Source organism: Truncatella angustata (assembly GCF_020726525.1).
Source record: "Truncatella angustata strain MPI-SDFR-AT-0073 chromosome Unknown BKA67scaffold_1, whole genome shotgun sequence".
Classification (NCBI taxonomy): domain Eukaryota; kingdom Fungi; phylum Ascomycota; class Sordariomycetes; order Amphisphaeriales; family Sporocadaceae; genus Truncatella; species Truncatella angustata.
This window is the reverse complement of record NW_025763381.1, coordinates 5,703,274-5,717,489: the sequence shown is the minus strand read 5'-3', so window position 1 is coordinate 5,717,489 and position 14,216 is coordinate 5,703,274. Positions and strand designations below refer to the sequence as shown.

Here is a 14,216-nt window from a genome sequence, read left to right as displayed (position 1 = left end):
TGACAGTTGGGCATCCCAAGGTCAAAAACCACGACACATGCATTCGGGTGCACCAATTTGCCGTTTCTGCAGTTTTCTCCGGGGGACTTGCAATGCGTAAGTCTGTAGAAAAGAAGAAGACCTGATTTTTGTATTGTACGGAGCTTGTTGCTTTGTTCCCATTGCCCCAGCAGGTGATTTACTCTGGGGGACACGATAACGAGCTGCACGGTATGTAACTTACGTTATCATCACGTGGTTTGGCCTCTACTTCAGTAGCCCGAGCCCCAGCCCCAGCCCCAGCACCAGCACCAGCAGGGGATTGGCTCAAAAGACAGATAAGATATCCAAGTCCTGGTCTTGGGCCTTGGGGTCTTGGTCGTCCTTCAGAGTCAGAGCTTCGGCGTCAGCAGGCACCGGCTACCGCGCACTTCGCAGTGCAGTCTCACCGACCTTCCGGGTGTAAGTCGCGTTCCAGAGCTGGGCAACATAATCCACCTGCGAGCATCATGGATGACAGCATTGACCCCAGACTTCGCGGTGCCGAAGAGCACAGCTCAGTAGCCCTTACTGGCGGCCCAGCTCACAACACCGCCCATCTTGCATCGGCGCCAGTGCCAGCATCAGCATCAGCATCAGCAGATGCGTCGGCGCCTTCTCCTGTCGCAACCTCAACCTCAACCACAGGTCCCAGCCCAAGCTCGGTCGGACTACCGGTGCACAGCTATGGCGCAACCCCGGGCACTCCAGCATCCACGGTGCAGCATCCGTACGCGAATTCAAATGCAAACCCAGATGCGAATGCAGATCCAACAGCGGATGACCCCGAGACCCCCAACCCCGGCTTTGCCCCCGGCGCCACCACTCCAGGGAATCCTGACGATCCAAAGCGACCGCGAGCTTGCGAAGCATGCCGCGGATTGAAGGTCAAGTGCGAACCTGACCCTGCCGACGAGAATGGCCCTTGCAAGCGATGCAGAAAGGCCAACCGTTCCTGTGTCATCACGCAGCCCACCAGGAAGAGGCAGAAGAAGACCGACAGCAGAGTCGCCGAGCTCGAAAAGAAGATTGATGCGCTCACGGCCAGTCTGCAGGCCTCGAGAGGCGGAGGGCCTGCACAGCTACCTTCGCTAGAGCACAACCCCTTCGGCAGCGCCCAACAACAAGTCACCAACCTGCCGCGAGAATGGAGCCATGCGCCGCCGCCTTCTCAGGCCTCTCAGGTCCAGTCGACTCCGGAACAGGAGAAAGCGCAGTCCTTCTTCCTACCGCCCACCGGCATGGCCGGCCAGAAGAGAAAACACTCCGAAAACAGGGAGAGCTCTGCCGAAGAGTCTAGACTCTGGCACCAGCCAAAGGAGCCCCCGCGCCATGAATATACCACCGACATGATCGACCGAGGACTCATGACTATGCAGCAAGCCAATGATTACTTTGCCCGTTACACTGACCACATGATCAAGCATCTGCCAGCCGTCGTCTTTCCCCCAGGCACCACGGCTGCTGAAGTCAGAAAAACAAAGCCCCTCCTGTTTCTAGCAGTCATGGCAGCTGCATCTTCCGAAGCACCGCACATACAGCGCCAGCTCGTGAAGGAACTAATACAGCTCTTTGCCGACAAGATCGTTGTCTACGGCGAGAAGAGCCTAGAATTGGTCCAGGCCCTACAAGTTGGAGTTATCTGGTACCATCCGCCGGAGCATTTTGAGGAACTCAAGTTCTACCAGCTCGTGCATATGGGTGCAGTCATGGCTATCGACATTGGCTTGGGCAGAAAGCGGAGTAGCAGCAAGCAACGTATGATCCCATATACGTGGAAGGACCACCCAATGCGAAAGCATCCTCTGCCTGACCCGACGACCATTGAAGCCAGACGGGCTTGGCTAGCATGCTACTTCCTTGCCTCAAATGTTGCCATGGCATTGCATCGCCCAAACCTCATCAGATGGACTTCTTTCATGACAGAGTGTATCGACATCCTGGAGTCGTCTCCGGAAGCCGCACCTTCGGACAAGTACTTGTGCCATCTCGTATGGACCCATCGATTGGCAGAGGAAGTCGGAATACAGTTCTCCATGGACGATCCAACAACTTTTGTCAACGTTTCAGAGCCCAAGGTACAATATGCTCTTCGGGGTTTCGAAAGAGATCTGGAGAAGTACAGTGAATCGATCCCTCAAACAGAGAAGCAGCGTGAGTGGAGAATCTGCAATATGGCTTTTAGAGCACACACTAATTCGTCCCAGCTTCTCTTCTCCTCAGTTTTCACGTCCTCAGTCTCTATATGCACGAGATAGCGCTATATGTGGAGAAGGCGGAGGATATGCGACCCCCGTGCAATGCGGAGGTTCTCCGAGATCCTGTGCCCGGCCTCAACGAGTCTCTGACAGCCGCCCACATTGGTGCACTGAGCTCTTGTCTCACAGCCATCGACGGCATATTCGACACGTTTCTCTCAATGGATGTCTATAGCATACGCTGCCTACCCGTCTTTAATTTCGTACGAGTGGCCTACGCTGTGGTCGTCTTAATCAAGATGTACTTTAGTGCTAGTACGCCAAACTCTGAACTCGGCAGGGTGATCAACAAGGACAACATGAAGGTGGAAGAATATTTGGACAAGCTACTGGCCAAGTTTGGCGATGTCGCTGCTGCGGATAAGTCGCGGCCAGCTGCCAAATTTATTCTCGTTCTGGCCATGCTGAGGAGTTGGTTTCAGAAGCAGGGGAAAGCTGACAACGGAACACCTTCGCTCCCACCGCAAGACGCCACTGTCAAGGCAGAGGCTATGACATCGGCACCTGCTCCACAGCATCAGCAGCCAACAAATGAATACAACCCTGCCAACACGCCACTACAGCTTCTCTCCGAGATTGCGACCGGTAACCGCAACGGTGACCAGACCAACGTTGCTGCTAATGTTAACAACAATATCAATACCCAGCCCTTCACCAACTGGATGAGCTCTGCAGTTCCATCCACGGGAACATTCATGTATGACTCTGGCATGGGTATCAATGGCGTCATGCCTTACTTGAACAACTCTTTCAGCGCTGACTTTGACTACTCAAATCTGGGTGATGGCTTTGAGCAGGCTATGGGCTTGACTTTTGGCGGATTTATAGGTCCAGATATTGGTTCTCAAGGCATGGAGTATATCTTTGAAGGCGGACCCAACATGGGAACGCACTTTCCCTATCAGTGAGCACCGGCTCACTTTCTGAAGGTTTATATGCTACGGTCTGTTGTGGTGCGGTTAGTGCCGGAGTTGAAAAGTATCAACGCGAGTTTGGGACTTGCCGCGGGTGTTAGGGAGTTGGCGTTAACTGTATTACTTGGTGGAACCGGGAATCTGCAGCCCAGATTTGGCCCTTTGTTGAAAGCATAGCGTATCTAGCTCATATCTCAATTTAGCGCGTCTACCCTACTCATTATCTGAAATCGTAATATGATATATTCAGCTGAGGTCAGCCGCCGGTTCAAATGCTTGTTGTGGGTCCTGACCATAACCGAAGCCCCGCCCCTCTGTCATATATTCAAACTCGAGTCTCGGCCATGAAGTATCTTTCATGTCTCAAACGACAACGAGTGAAGAACGATGAGCTCCAAATCAACGAGCATCAAACATATTTTGATCTGTTAGATATAGAACAACCATGCCAAAACCTGTGCCAATACCCCCTCACTACGATCATGTCAAGTCATTTCGTTGGGCCGAATTCTCGAGTGGTCGCACTCGGAGCGGCGGGTGTTCTTTCACTGGCTATAATAACATCACTTTTCACTGTAAAGACGGAAAGAGGCAAGCCCTATGTTGAATCGCCACGAGGGAAGCTGGCGCATCTGTCGAAAGACGAGATCAGAAATCTACCCTACCCACCCGATGTCCTCCCTGGCGGCAGGGACGTCGCTACGCCCTATGGCTCTATCCGAGTCTTTGAGTGGGGTCACGAGGACGGAGAGAAGGTCTTGTTCCTCCACGGCATCAGCACGCCGGTGATTGCACTGGGCGACCTGGCACACGAACTCGCAGGCAAGGGGTACAGGGTCATGTTGTTCGGTTCGTCTCAAAATTCACACCTTCCAACGCTTCTTGATCACGTCTCAATTTCAAAAAAAAGAAAGAAAAAAAGAAAAGAAAAACTCCCCCCCAAGGAAGAAGAAAAGACTAACGCACTACCTCGACAGATCTGTTCGGACGCGGCTACTCGGACGCGCCCGTCGACCTCCCGCACGACGCGCGGCTGTACACGACGCAGATCCTGCTCGTGCTGGCCTCGTCTCCTCTGACGGGCTGGGGCTCCTTCCACCTTGTGGGCTACTCCCTCGGCGGCTGCCTCGCCGCCTCCTTCGCGCGCTACTTCCCGCACCGGCTGCGGTCCCTCGTCCTCGTGGCGGGCTCGGGCCTCATCCGCCCCCGCCACGTCGGCTGGCAGAGCAGACTGCTGTACAGCAGGTCTGGTCTGCTCCCGGAGCCGCTCGTCCGCTGGCTCGTGAGGCGGCGGATCAGGCCTGCGGCTGCTGATGAACCGTCGCTGGCCGGCGGGCCTGCTGACATCGTGGCCGCGGAGAGCAGCGGGACGACAGCGCAGGGAAGTGGTGGCAACGGGGATGCGAGTGGAGGACGAGGGTTCGATAGTGCATCGATCTCCAAAGACAGGCCGCACGTAAGTGTTTCACATGTGGTAAGGTGGCAGATCGATCACCATGAGGGGTTTATCGGGGCGTTTCTGAGCACGATCAGGTATGCGCCTATCTATGCGCCGCAGGGGGACTGGGAGGTATTGGCCCATATACTGGCTGAGAGGAGAGGAGCAGATAAAAAAATGGAAACAAGACCAAGGGGTCTGGAAGCGGGGAGGGTCTTGATGATTCTTGGGAAGGACGACCCGGTCGTGGTACCGTCGGAGACCATTGGGGATGCTGAGGCGGTTTTGGGGAGCGACGGCGTAGAGGCGGTGGTGTTGGACGCTGGGCACGAGGTTAACATCAAGTGTAGCAGCGAGGTTTGTGGCCACATAGACAGATTTATACACAGTGGGCGTAGTGTACAACAAACAGACTAAAGCAGGCCGGAACCCAACTACATGTACAAATATCTTGAGACACTCGATGGAATCAATATTTCTCATGAGATGACCGGGAAATGATCAAATGCAGTAGTAGTGCCTAGTATAAACTTCTCTTGTGTTGACGGCTATGGTCGGCCAAGCCATGTATAACGCAAGTAAGCCGATAGTAGCAGCAACTGCTTCCTTGTCATAAACAGATGTACTTTGGTATGGCCCCTGTGGCCGTAAGTTACAGTTGTGATCCAGACTGACTCGCTCAGAAGTTTGGGGTGAGGGGTAGTCATCGGGGCTGAGGGCCAGACTAGCGGGAGTATAGTTGCAATCTCTCTATATTTGGTGTGCTGGTGAATACTTTGGTTGAACTATCAAGTATGTAGGTGAGCTTCAGGCCCAGATTCTCGAATTGATGTGACGGTCGAGGTTAACTCATATCGAGAACCTAAATATGCTCATAGAGGTCTTAGAAAATGGTCACCGAATTATGAGTAATGGTATAATTCCCACGTAGATTCTCCATCCCGCATCCCATGTTGATTTGAAATCAAAAGCCATTCAGCGAAAGACGGACGATTCGAGTTAGACCGGAAAGCACAAGACAACAAAACTTCTCGCTCGCGAGTTATCGAGAAAGTTGAATACCCGACGTCGTGACCAAGTCTTATGCAAATAGTCCGTCGTGCCTCACTGCACAAAATATTCCAAGTCAATGTCCATCACACAGGTTGAAAGAGAACATACCCGATACCAAAAATCTGTCTAAGAACACGGTACCAGGTTCGCTTTGACGTTGTGTCGAGGGCAATATTGTTCCAGTACTAGCCCGGGTTTTAGTGAATGTACGAAGTACGCAGACTGTAGCTCTAGAGCATCACGTAACACTCCTGATGCCAATACTAATATGTCTTTGCGTTGGTCGGTCAGACTAAGAGCGATATGGAGGCATGGCTCGATCATGCTCAGACGCAGTGATATGGATCGAGTGCCTAACAAATCGTGAAATATATTCATAGAGAAGGTACAACAACTATGTCAACCACTTACAAGAAGTTGCGTATATTAGCACATGCGGCGAGGGCCTATTCCAGCAGTGAGAACTCGGGCTTACTTTTCCATGACCCCCGACTAGGTTAGGCGACTCCTCATGAAGTACGCTCTTTTGTGTGAGGTATGGCTAATATTTAGAAGCAGTAAACAGCAACCTTTTGCAGACCATGTTACACGGCAGGCCATGCTTTGCATCCAAGGTTAGAAGAGTGGAATATCTTGAGAGGAAGTAACGATGCTGGATCGTGTTTGGGTTCTAGCCTCGGTCGGCGCCTGCAATGGTTGAGTATGGTGTTTCACTGCAGACTTTGACTGCACCATGAGGAGGCACTCATCAGCCGATGGGCAGTCTTTGTGGGCTGAGCTTGTGGAGGCCTGGTGCCGAGAATCGTATGAATATCAAACGACTCGAGCCCACATATTTAGCTTCAGCGGACTCCGCTGCAGACAGCAACGGAGGCGTTACAAGTACGCATTTCCGTTTGGGCACGCAATGAGAAAGTGGCTAGCCTGTGTTTCCATGCAGGACGGTGTATATTCGAGGCTCGGGATTCGTTGATTCCAAGAGGACAAGCATGCCAAGCTATGGCTAGGTCGATAGTTCACAGTCCGCTACGTGACGGCATTGGGTGGTGGGGCCGCTTTGATGGTGATCTGGGGTAGGGTTGGGTATTGCTACAACTACTAATACTGTATGCATTCTGGCATGTGGTCTAGTACCCCATTCCACGAGAGCCGAGTGGAGACTATGCAAACTGCTCGACGCCGTACATCGAAAGATGTGAGTAGAAGTGTGGAGTTGCTTGGCGAAGCTTCCATCGTTGCATCGGTCGTGCCTGTGTTACTCGTACGGTTAGGCCAGGTAGCCTGGTCAAGGAGACCTACGTGGCTCAAAGTGGACATGGAGGTGGATAAAGATGCAGACGGGAGGGCAGCCGGGATGGCAGCCACCAGGAGGACGATAGCCAGATGCAGGTCATGGAGATTAGAGATTCATTCGCAAGGACTGCCAGGGAGAGATCCAAGTTGCGTGACTCGGATCGATCTGGGCGTATTCGGAGCAACATGGATTGCCCTCTCCTGCCTCTATCAGTTGTTGTGCTCTGGTTACATGTATCTATCTGATGAAGGCAAACGAGGGTCGGGTCGGCGGCGAGTTAATAGTAAATACGTCACAGGCCAGAGACCAGGAGTCCAGTGGCCAAGCAGCACCTTACCCACTGAAACCCCAGCTTCCCCGCATTTCCAGTTGAGCTTGTCCTCCAGGGCTCGGCCTTGGTTGGTCAGCGATAGTAGTACACAATCACGCCCCCAACGGGATGCGATGGGTGGGTAACTTATCTACTTACTTATCTGGTGGCAGCAGTCATTGGAAGTCCGCTACCGTGTCTGTCTTTTGTCTTTACTTTACTTTAGTCTTTAGGTTCTCCTGAAAGTTCCCCAAGCTCACTCACTCCCCTTACTTCTCTCTCCCCTTTACACAATCCTATCATCACATCCCATCACATCCCATCCACACTTGCGCCATTGATCAATGTCCAGTCCAAGTCCAATCTATCGGACTGCCCCTGTTACATCACAAAGTCGAATCAGCTTCCTGAGATCACCCACTTGAACCTCGAGGGGTATTACCCCGCCCCGCCAATCAAGGGTCCACGCGGTATTGAGTACCTGGCGCCATCTGAATCTGAAGCCATTATCTTGCCATCTCTCAAAGAAATACCACCTACCTCTGCTTGTTTTGCCACACCCGAAACTCACTCGGTCTTATCCATCACACAAAGGGTCCAGTCTTCTTTCAGTCGACACCACAATCTGTCTATCTATACTTGACCTCGCCTGGTCACTGCACATTTCAGTTCAGGGGTGCGAGCAGGCGTCTGCATTCTGCTCCTACCTCCTCCTACTCGTACTTCTACTCATACTTATATCTGCTCCGAGCCATCCCTCTCCCACCAAAACAAACCCGCGCCCTCTGGCCTACCTTCATTACATCACATAGCACACTACTTGGTCGAGATCCGATTGTACATCTGTCCGTCTGTTCCATTGTCCCACCTTGACATCGCCGCCATGTCCAACGACCGAGACCACAGCCCAACCTCGACCGGCCCACGTGAACGCCGGGGATCTGTCACCACAGCTGCCTTCTCGAGCCTCTTTCAGCGTAGCAACTCGAGCTCGGCCGGATCCAACGGTGTTCAACCTCTCAACTCATCCGCCGCAGCTAGAGATCCCCACCGGCGCCTTTCCGTCACTACCCTGGGTCTCTCGGGCGCTGCAGGTCCAGCCTCGGCCACGGGAGCTTTTGGTGGAATCCGACGAGGAAGTATTTCCACCAACAACTCGGACTCCATCGATGAGAACGCTATTGATGACGATGAGCCATCTGCACGCACAGCCCCTACCACCCCGTTCGTCCGACGCATGAGTTTTGGTGCCAACGCACTGCGTTCCGTACGATCTCCGCCAGCAGGTACCAGCCCTGGCTCTTCTGGTAGGCCTGCTCCTGACCAACCTCGCCGTCCTTCGGGCGGCATAACCCGCACGCCTCCCTCGGGCTCCGCTACCTTCACTGCACCCGCTGCGACTGCGACCGCAGGTGGTCGTAGAACTAGCATGGCTCAGGCAAGCACAACACTACCTGCAAGATCCCCTTCTGACGTTCTTTCCGCTACTCGTACAGACCAAGGCTTCAATTGGTCCGAGCAGCTTAGATCCCGCGCCGAAAGCAGCGTATCGGGCATGCGCCCATCCTTCAGCGGCTTGTCCGCTGCCGGTTCTCCTCCACGACCAGGAATTGCTTATCACGATCGCGCCAAGTCCGTCTCCGAAATGCCCGCGCCCCCTCAACAAGCTGCCGCCATAAAGCCTAAACAGCCAGAGCAACGCAAACCCGACGCCATGCAGGAGCGTATCCTCAAGGGTGACTTTTACATGGACTGAATGTACCAAATGTCCGGTTCGACTTTTGCAGGCAACTGAAAAAAGAAATGAAATGAAAAAAAGAAACCCATTGCAGCTCCAGACATCAGCTTGGCCAGGCGGCAAAACAACATGACATATTACTGTTTGTAGCGGCCAGTTCACAGCCCTTCCGGGGAAGATGACACAAACACCACAAACACGGCGGCCGCCACTCCATCGCGGCCGCCCCTCATACAATATTTGACTAAAGCCCAAGTTAATTGCAGCGGCCTTTTGCCTTTCGATTTTCCATTGAACCTGTCCCTTGCTAACTAACGTCACTCGCTACACCACTGCAATATGGCGCTAAAAGGGAGGACAAAGATTTGCTGCGATATTGAGGCAAACAATGTGGCCAAATTTTGGAACAGCAGGACATTGTACCATGGCACCGAAGCCTTGAGCCGTGCTCGTCAATCAACATGGGGAATCTGGGGGACAAAAGCTCTCAAAAGCAGCATATCTGGAATGAACTTCACATTGATTATGTCATTTCGGTAACGTTCGGAGTCTGTTAAGAGGTTGTCAAATTCTTGACTTTACATACGACATGACCCACGGCGCTGGGCACGAAGGGCTTGAGGAGCATGAGATTGGAACTATCTGCTCAGAAAATCTAGTAAATGAAACAAAACAAGTTATAAAGTACATGCAAAGCCCATGTAAAGCACTTCGCACCATGTCAACCACTTGCTTCTCTACTTGACCGTCTGGACTGCTTTGGCTTTGATGATCATCCGCCACCGTACATTAGCTATTTGTTCCAACACTGTGTTCTAACAAATAGAGCTACTTCAGCAAGTCCTTCGTATGCCTCCTATTTCATGAAGGGCGAGTTGTACCACAGGTAGTTGGGGGTTCTGGATACTAATTCAAGTGGTGAATGTTTCTTCATGCCCTCGACAATACAAAGCCGGTCATCAAGCTCGACAACCACGACGGATATGAAGTACCAGCGGTGGAATAAGACAAGTTACCAACAATAGACCAGACCGCTGCAGTGTCATCATGATAGACGGATCAAGGCCATACAAGATAATAACGTATTCAACGCTTTGCTTGAATGCACTTACTCAAAGGACTTGAAAATAAAATAATAAAATAAAAAAGCGGCGCCCAAAAACATGTGGCCAGCTCTCAACAGTTATCCGGAATAGACTCAGTGACTTACTACAAAGGGATGAGAAAGAAAGAAAAAATTGTTTGGCGTGGATATTCCGGGAGTTGAGATTCGTAACTCCATATATTGCATAGTCCACGGAATAGTACTCAAGTTATGTCACCAGAGGTCTAGCGGTCGTGTACACGAGCCCGTGATGATGTAGAGGTGAGGGCATCATAATCATAGCTGTAAATCGAGAGTGTGCCATTAACACCAATTCCGGCCTTTTTGATAGGTGTGCTCTGTATAGCCCTAAGACAGCATGCCTTGAGTCTTCTTGTTCTTGTTCGCTCTTGCTGCTCTGGTGAACACTCGGGTTCTCGACCTCGAACATGGCAAACAGGCCTCGAATTCATCTGGTCTACTTAGGACTGCTACCCTCCGTATGGCACAGACCGTCCTGATTTTTTATGGACACGTTCTGCAAGGGTAAAGGGTGTTACAAGAATTCTTAAAGTCGAGCTCTCGTGAGAATGAAAAATGCCGGCGGTGCGTTTCTGGAAGAGAAGTGATCAGGAGCATTACACCGTCTCTCGTACAGAGCTATGCTTGCCTTTCTGATGCTCCATAATCTTGGCTCTTTATTTCGAATGTGATTGGGCGATAGTTGTGAGCATCGGTCATATCCAGATTTCCAAGCTGGTGGTCTGATTCAGCCTCGACTCGTAGTTGTAGGAACTAGGAGATTTCGAGCTGGACGCAACTCAATGCTTCCATAGGACCCCTCGAAGGTTTTTATTTTTTATTTTTTTTTACTATACACAAGCGATTGTCTTTAGTATCGACAAGCGGGTGAATTGATATCGAGCGGGGGGGGGGGAGAAGGAAAGGGAAAAAAAGAATATGTGGAACAGCCAAAGGGCCTAGAGTGCCAAGTTTTGGGAGTCAAGAGGTGACGGAACGATGTCATATTCGCCGCATAGAACTTCCAAGCTTGCACCCGATTTTTGCCTGTTATTTGATGGAGTTGATGGTTTAGATAAAGCCCTCATCACCATGGTTGCTCTGCACATCTAGTGAAGGGGGCCCGCACCGCTGACACGTGGAAAGCCCCCAGCCCTATGCTTGCGGTTGTACCCATTATTCTTCCTGCATCTGGGCGGGAAGATTATCAAGATAATCAAGGCTCCGTTCTGGAGGATAGGTCTGATTGGTATCTGTCGTGCATCAAAACGGGGGGGGGGGGGGGGGATTGTCAAGATAATCAGTGCCCCGTTCCGTCGGGTGTCTTCTGCTTGGTCCACTTTCAGTATACTAAGCCGAGATCGGATGCGGCACGAAAAGAGATTTCCACCCGGCTTCGTTGTATGGATTTGACTCGTTTTACCATCTTGGTATTCCATTTCTTAAGGTTTCGAGATCTCTTCTTCTTTGATAATGGTAGTCGTGTATTGCCTCCATGGTTGCGGCCTAACGCTTTCTCCACATAACTAGTTAGGTTCATTGCGGTGTCATGAGGATCCTACGCGGGTCTCTGAGACGGGAGTTATGTTTAGGTAATTGTGAACTTCGAACGGATCTGGGAGACTGATCATTCCGACAAGATCTTGTGAAAATGTTGGATATCTCAAACTTCTCTTGAGTTTTCGAGGCTCTTGGTAACAGTCCCAGGGAAGGGTGAGAAGTTAAATACGGGGCTGAGCAACCTAAAGCCAGAACGAGTCTTCAAGACTATATTCTTTCTCAACCTCTAAGCCATCATACTCCTAGTTCCCACTAGAGAATGGCCGTCGGTCGATAACTCGGCGACTTTCATCAATTGACGAATTGGGCAGCCATAGCAATGAGGATACTTAACCCCTCATGCATGAACACGTCTACTATGTGACGGTTGAATTCACTATGACCTTGGGGGTCAAAGGCTAGGTAGTTGCCATTATTGTATTCTATTACCCGTGAATGACTTTCAGCTCTGAGGGTTATAACGACACTATGTGACCTTCCGCATCAGATTGAGAACCTTGATGGCCATGAATCACCCACAGCGCCCACACAAGCAATTTCTTCTTCAGCTCATGAACAACAGGATTTGGCCGTGACGTTAGAAGATTCACTCAAGCATATTAGAATCACTCTTATCCAGAACACTATTTACGCATCTTCGGCTCGGCGGTCATTATTTTCGGGACACCTCACGCCGAGATTTTAGTCACTTGCCCGAAGAACTGAACACATCGATCCCGAATACCTTGGCACGTCATTTGCTTATACTAGAGTTACAGCATCCTCTTGTACTACTATCCGATACCATTTATTAGCCGGCACGTTTCTGCTCGATATAGCCTTACCTTAAAACTACCCCTGATTGGCTGCCCCCGGTTGATAACAATACCCATAAATCAATCTCCTACACAGATCCCTGCAGCGGTATATACTTTTCCGAGCACACCACCATGGCTAGCTTCTTTTCTTATCTGCGCTCACTGTTTACTGGTGGGTGTGACGATGCGAGCCGGGATCTCGTCAGTCGTATCGTCGAGGCACATACTACCTTGGTCAACTTAGACAGCCTGCAGCCCGGTGAGATAACCAACAAGACCCTTGGAGGCCTTGTATCTCTATGCTGCGAGTCACATGATTCTAGTACTATCAACAAGGTACGTGTTATATTGTTACTGTTACTGTGTGCGTGCGTGTGTGTGTGTTTCCTTAGCAGGCCTAGGCACACCTCATTATGTTTTGCCATAATTACCTTTACCTGCCCTTAAAACTATACGAGGTTCTCACCCCACTAACATGCCACACACTAGGTCCTAACCCATCCCCGCATCCAGTCCATCCTACCCTCTCTCCGGCACATATCCTCTGCGTCTGAGTGCTGTCTAGAGTCGTACTGGGCCGACCAGATCGTGTCCCGGTCCCGGTCCTCCACGGAGGCCCTGTCCCTGCTCAAGTCCTTTCCCTACTTCCAGAACTATGTCGACCTGGCGCGCCTCGAGCTCCACGCGCTGTACGCCGTCGAGCCTGCGCCGGTCAGCCGCATCGCCTTTGTGGGCTCGGGCCCGCTGCCCCTGACGTCCATGTGTCTGCTGCGCAGTCTCCGCGACGGCGGCGACGACGACAACGTGGTGGAGGAAGAGGAGAAGAAGGAGAGACCGACGGTGATGAACATCGACCACAACGCGACAGCGCTGTCCGCGTCGACGGTACTGTGCGAGAAGCTGGGCTCCTGGAGCGCGGGGATGGCGTTCCGGTGCTCGGATGCGAACTCGGACCAGGACCTGAGCTCGTTCGACGTCGTCTTCCTCGCCGCGCTCGTGGGCGTCACGCAGCGGGACAAGGAGGAGATCGTCATCAGCGTAGCCAGACGGATGAGGAAGGGCGCCCTCATGGTGGTTCGGAGTGCGTATGGTCTGAAGACTGTGCTATATCCGGTAAGTTTATACCATTTTGATATATCTGACGCAGGCGACATGAGAAGCTCGATCCACATTACTAATTATGTGCGCATATGTAGGAGGTTGAATTGTCGAGTAGGAGGATATGCAAAGTCTTGCAAGTAGAGACTGTCACACACCCTTACGGAAATGTTGTGAACTCGGTTATTGTAGCTAGGGTAAAGGGGCTTGCGCTACCAACATAGATCACCACGGGTTGTGATGGTCCTCCACTCTGATCTGCAAAGCAATAAGCATCATACTTGAACACTATTAGTTAAAACACTTGTGCACAAGGCAAAAAATGAGGCCGTATGACTCCATGAGTAGCTGGCAATATCTGTTTCAACACTTTCAATTCTCTTCGCTGTTTACTAATTGTCCAACCGTTGCAAGTCAAAATCAGTTCTTGAGGTATCATGCTAATGCCCGCGCATTCTTGAAACGCTAATCTCTGCTTCCGGCTGAAGTCAATGCCACAACGCCAAACATGCATATGACATGGGAATAGTTTGATCCCAATGAACTGAAGTCTTGCCACCAACGCCTTTTTCGGGCTCATTAAATTGTTGTACAATCGTAAGAAAGCCATCTCTGGCACCAAGACTGCCGAAT

At 51.4% G+C, this 14,216-nt stretch overlaps 4 protein-coding genes across 4 annotated transcripts; all 4 read left to right on the top strand.

The window, feature by feature from the left end:
• Positions 1-488: 488 nt before the first annotated feature.
• Positions 489-3,184, top strand: BKA67DRAFT_511418 (uncharacterized protein; the record flags this gene model as incomplete). Its single annotated transcript, XM_046097401.1, has 2 exons — positions 489-2,172; positions 2,226-3,184. The coding sequence occupies 2 exons, from the start codon at positions 489-491 to the stop codon at positions 3,182-3,184; spliced, it is 2,643 nt and encodes an 880-aa protein (XP_045964752.1).
• Positions 3,185-3,672: 488 nt separating this feature from the next.
• Positions 3,673-5,045, top strand: BKA67DRAFT_589970 (Alpha/Beta hydrolase protein; the record flags this gene model as incomplete). The annotated part of the gene is made up of 3 exons (XM_046104534.1): positions 3,673-3,727; positions 3,809-4,039; positions 4,168-5,045. 3 exons carry the CDS (start codon positions 3,673-3,675, stop codon positions 5,043-5,045), a joined length of 1,164 nt encoding a protein of 387 aa, XP_045964751.1.
• A 2,803-nt stretch (positions 5,046-7,848) lies between these two features.
• On the top strand, positions 7,849-9,202 carry BKA67DRAFT_59883 (uncharacterized protein). The gene is made up of 2 exons (XM_046105313.1): positions 7,849-8,592; positions 8,782-9,202. Exons 1-2 carry the CDS (start codon positions 8,169-8,171, stop codon positions 9,039-9,041), a joined length of 684 nt encoding a protein of 227 aa, XP_045964750.1. The 5' UTR covers positions 7,849-8,168; the 3' UTR covers positions 9,042-9,202.
• A 3,415-nt stretch (positions 9,203-12,617) lies between these two features.
• BKA67DRAFT_653785 (Nicotianamine synthase) lies at positions 12,618-13,807 on the top strand (the record flags this gene model as incomplete). Its single annotated transcript, XM_046106441.1, has 3 exons — positions 12,618-12,821; positions 12,975-13,598; positions 13,682-13,807. The coding sequence occupies 3 exons, from the start codon at positions 12,618-12,620 to the stop codon at positions 13,805-13,807; spliced, it is 954 nt and encodes a 317-aa protein (XP_045964749.1).
• Positions 13,808-14,216: the final 409 nt, after the last annotated feature.

Bases quoted from the DNA above. Each gene is read 5' to 3' on its own strand.
- BKA67DRAFT_59883 (XM_046105313.1), top strand. From the start codon at position 8,169: ATGTCCAACGACCGAGACCACAGCCCAACCTCGACCGGCCCACGTGAA. The intron at 8,593-8,781 runs GTAGGCCTGCTC...CTACTCGTACAG, and splicing joins TACCAGCCCTGGCTCTTCTG to ACCAAGGCTTCAATTGGTCC.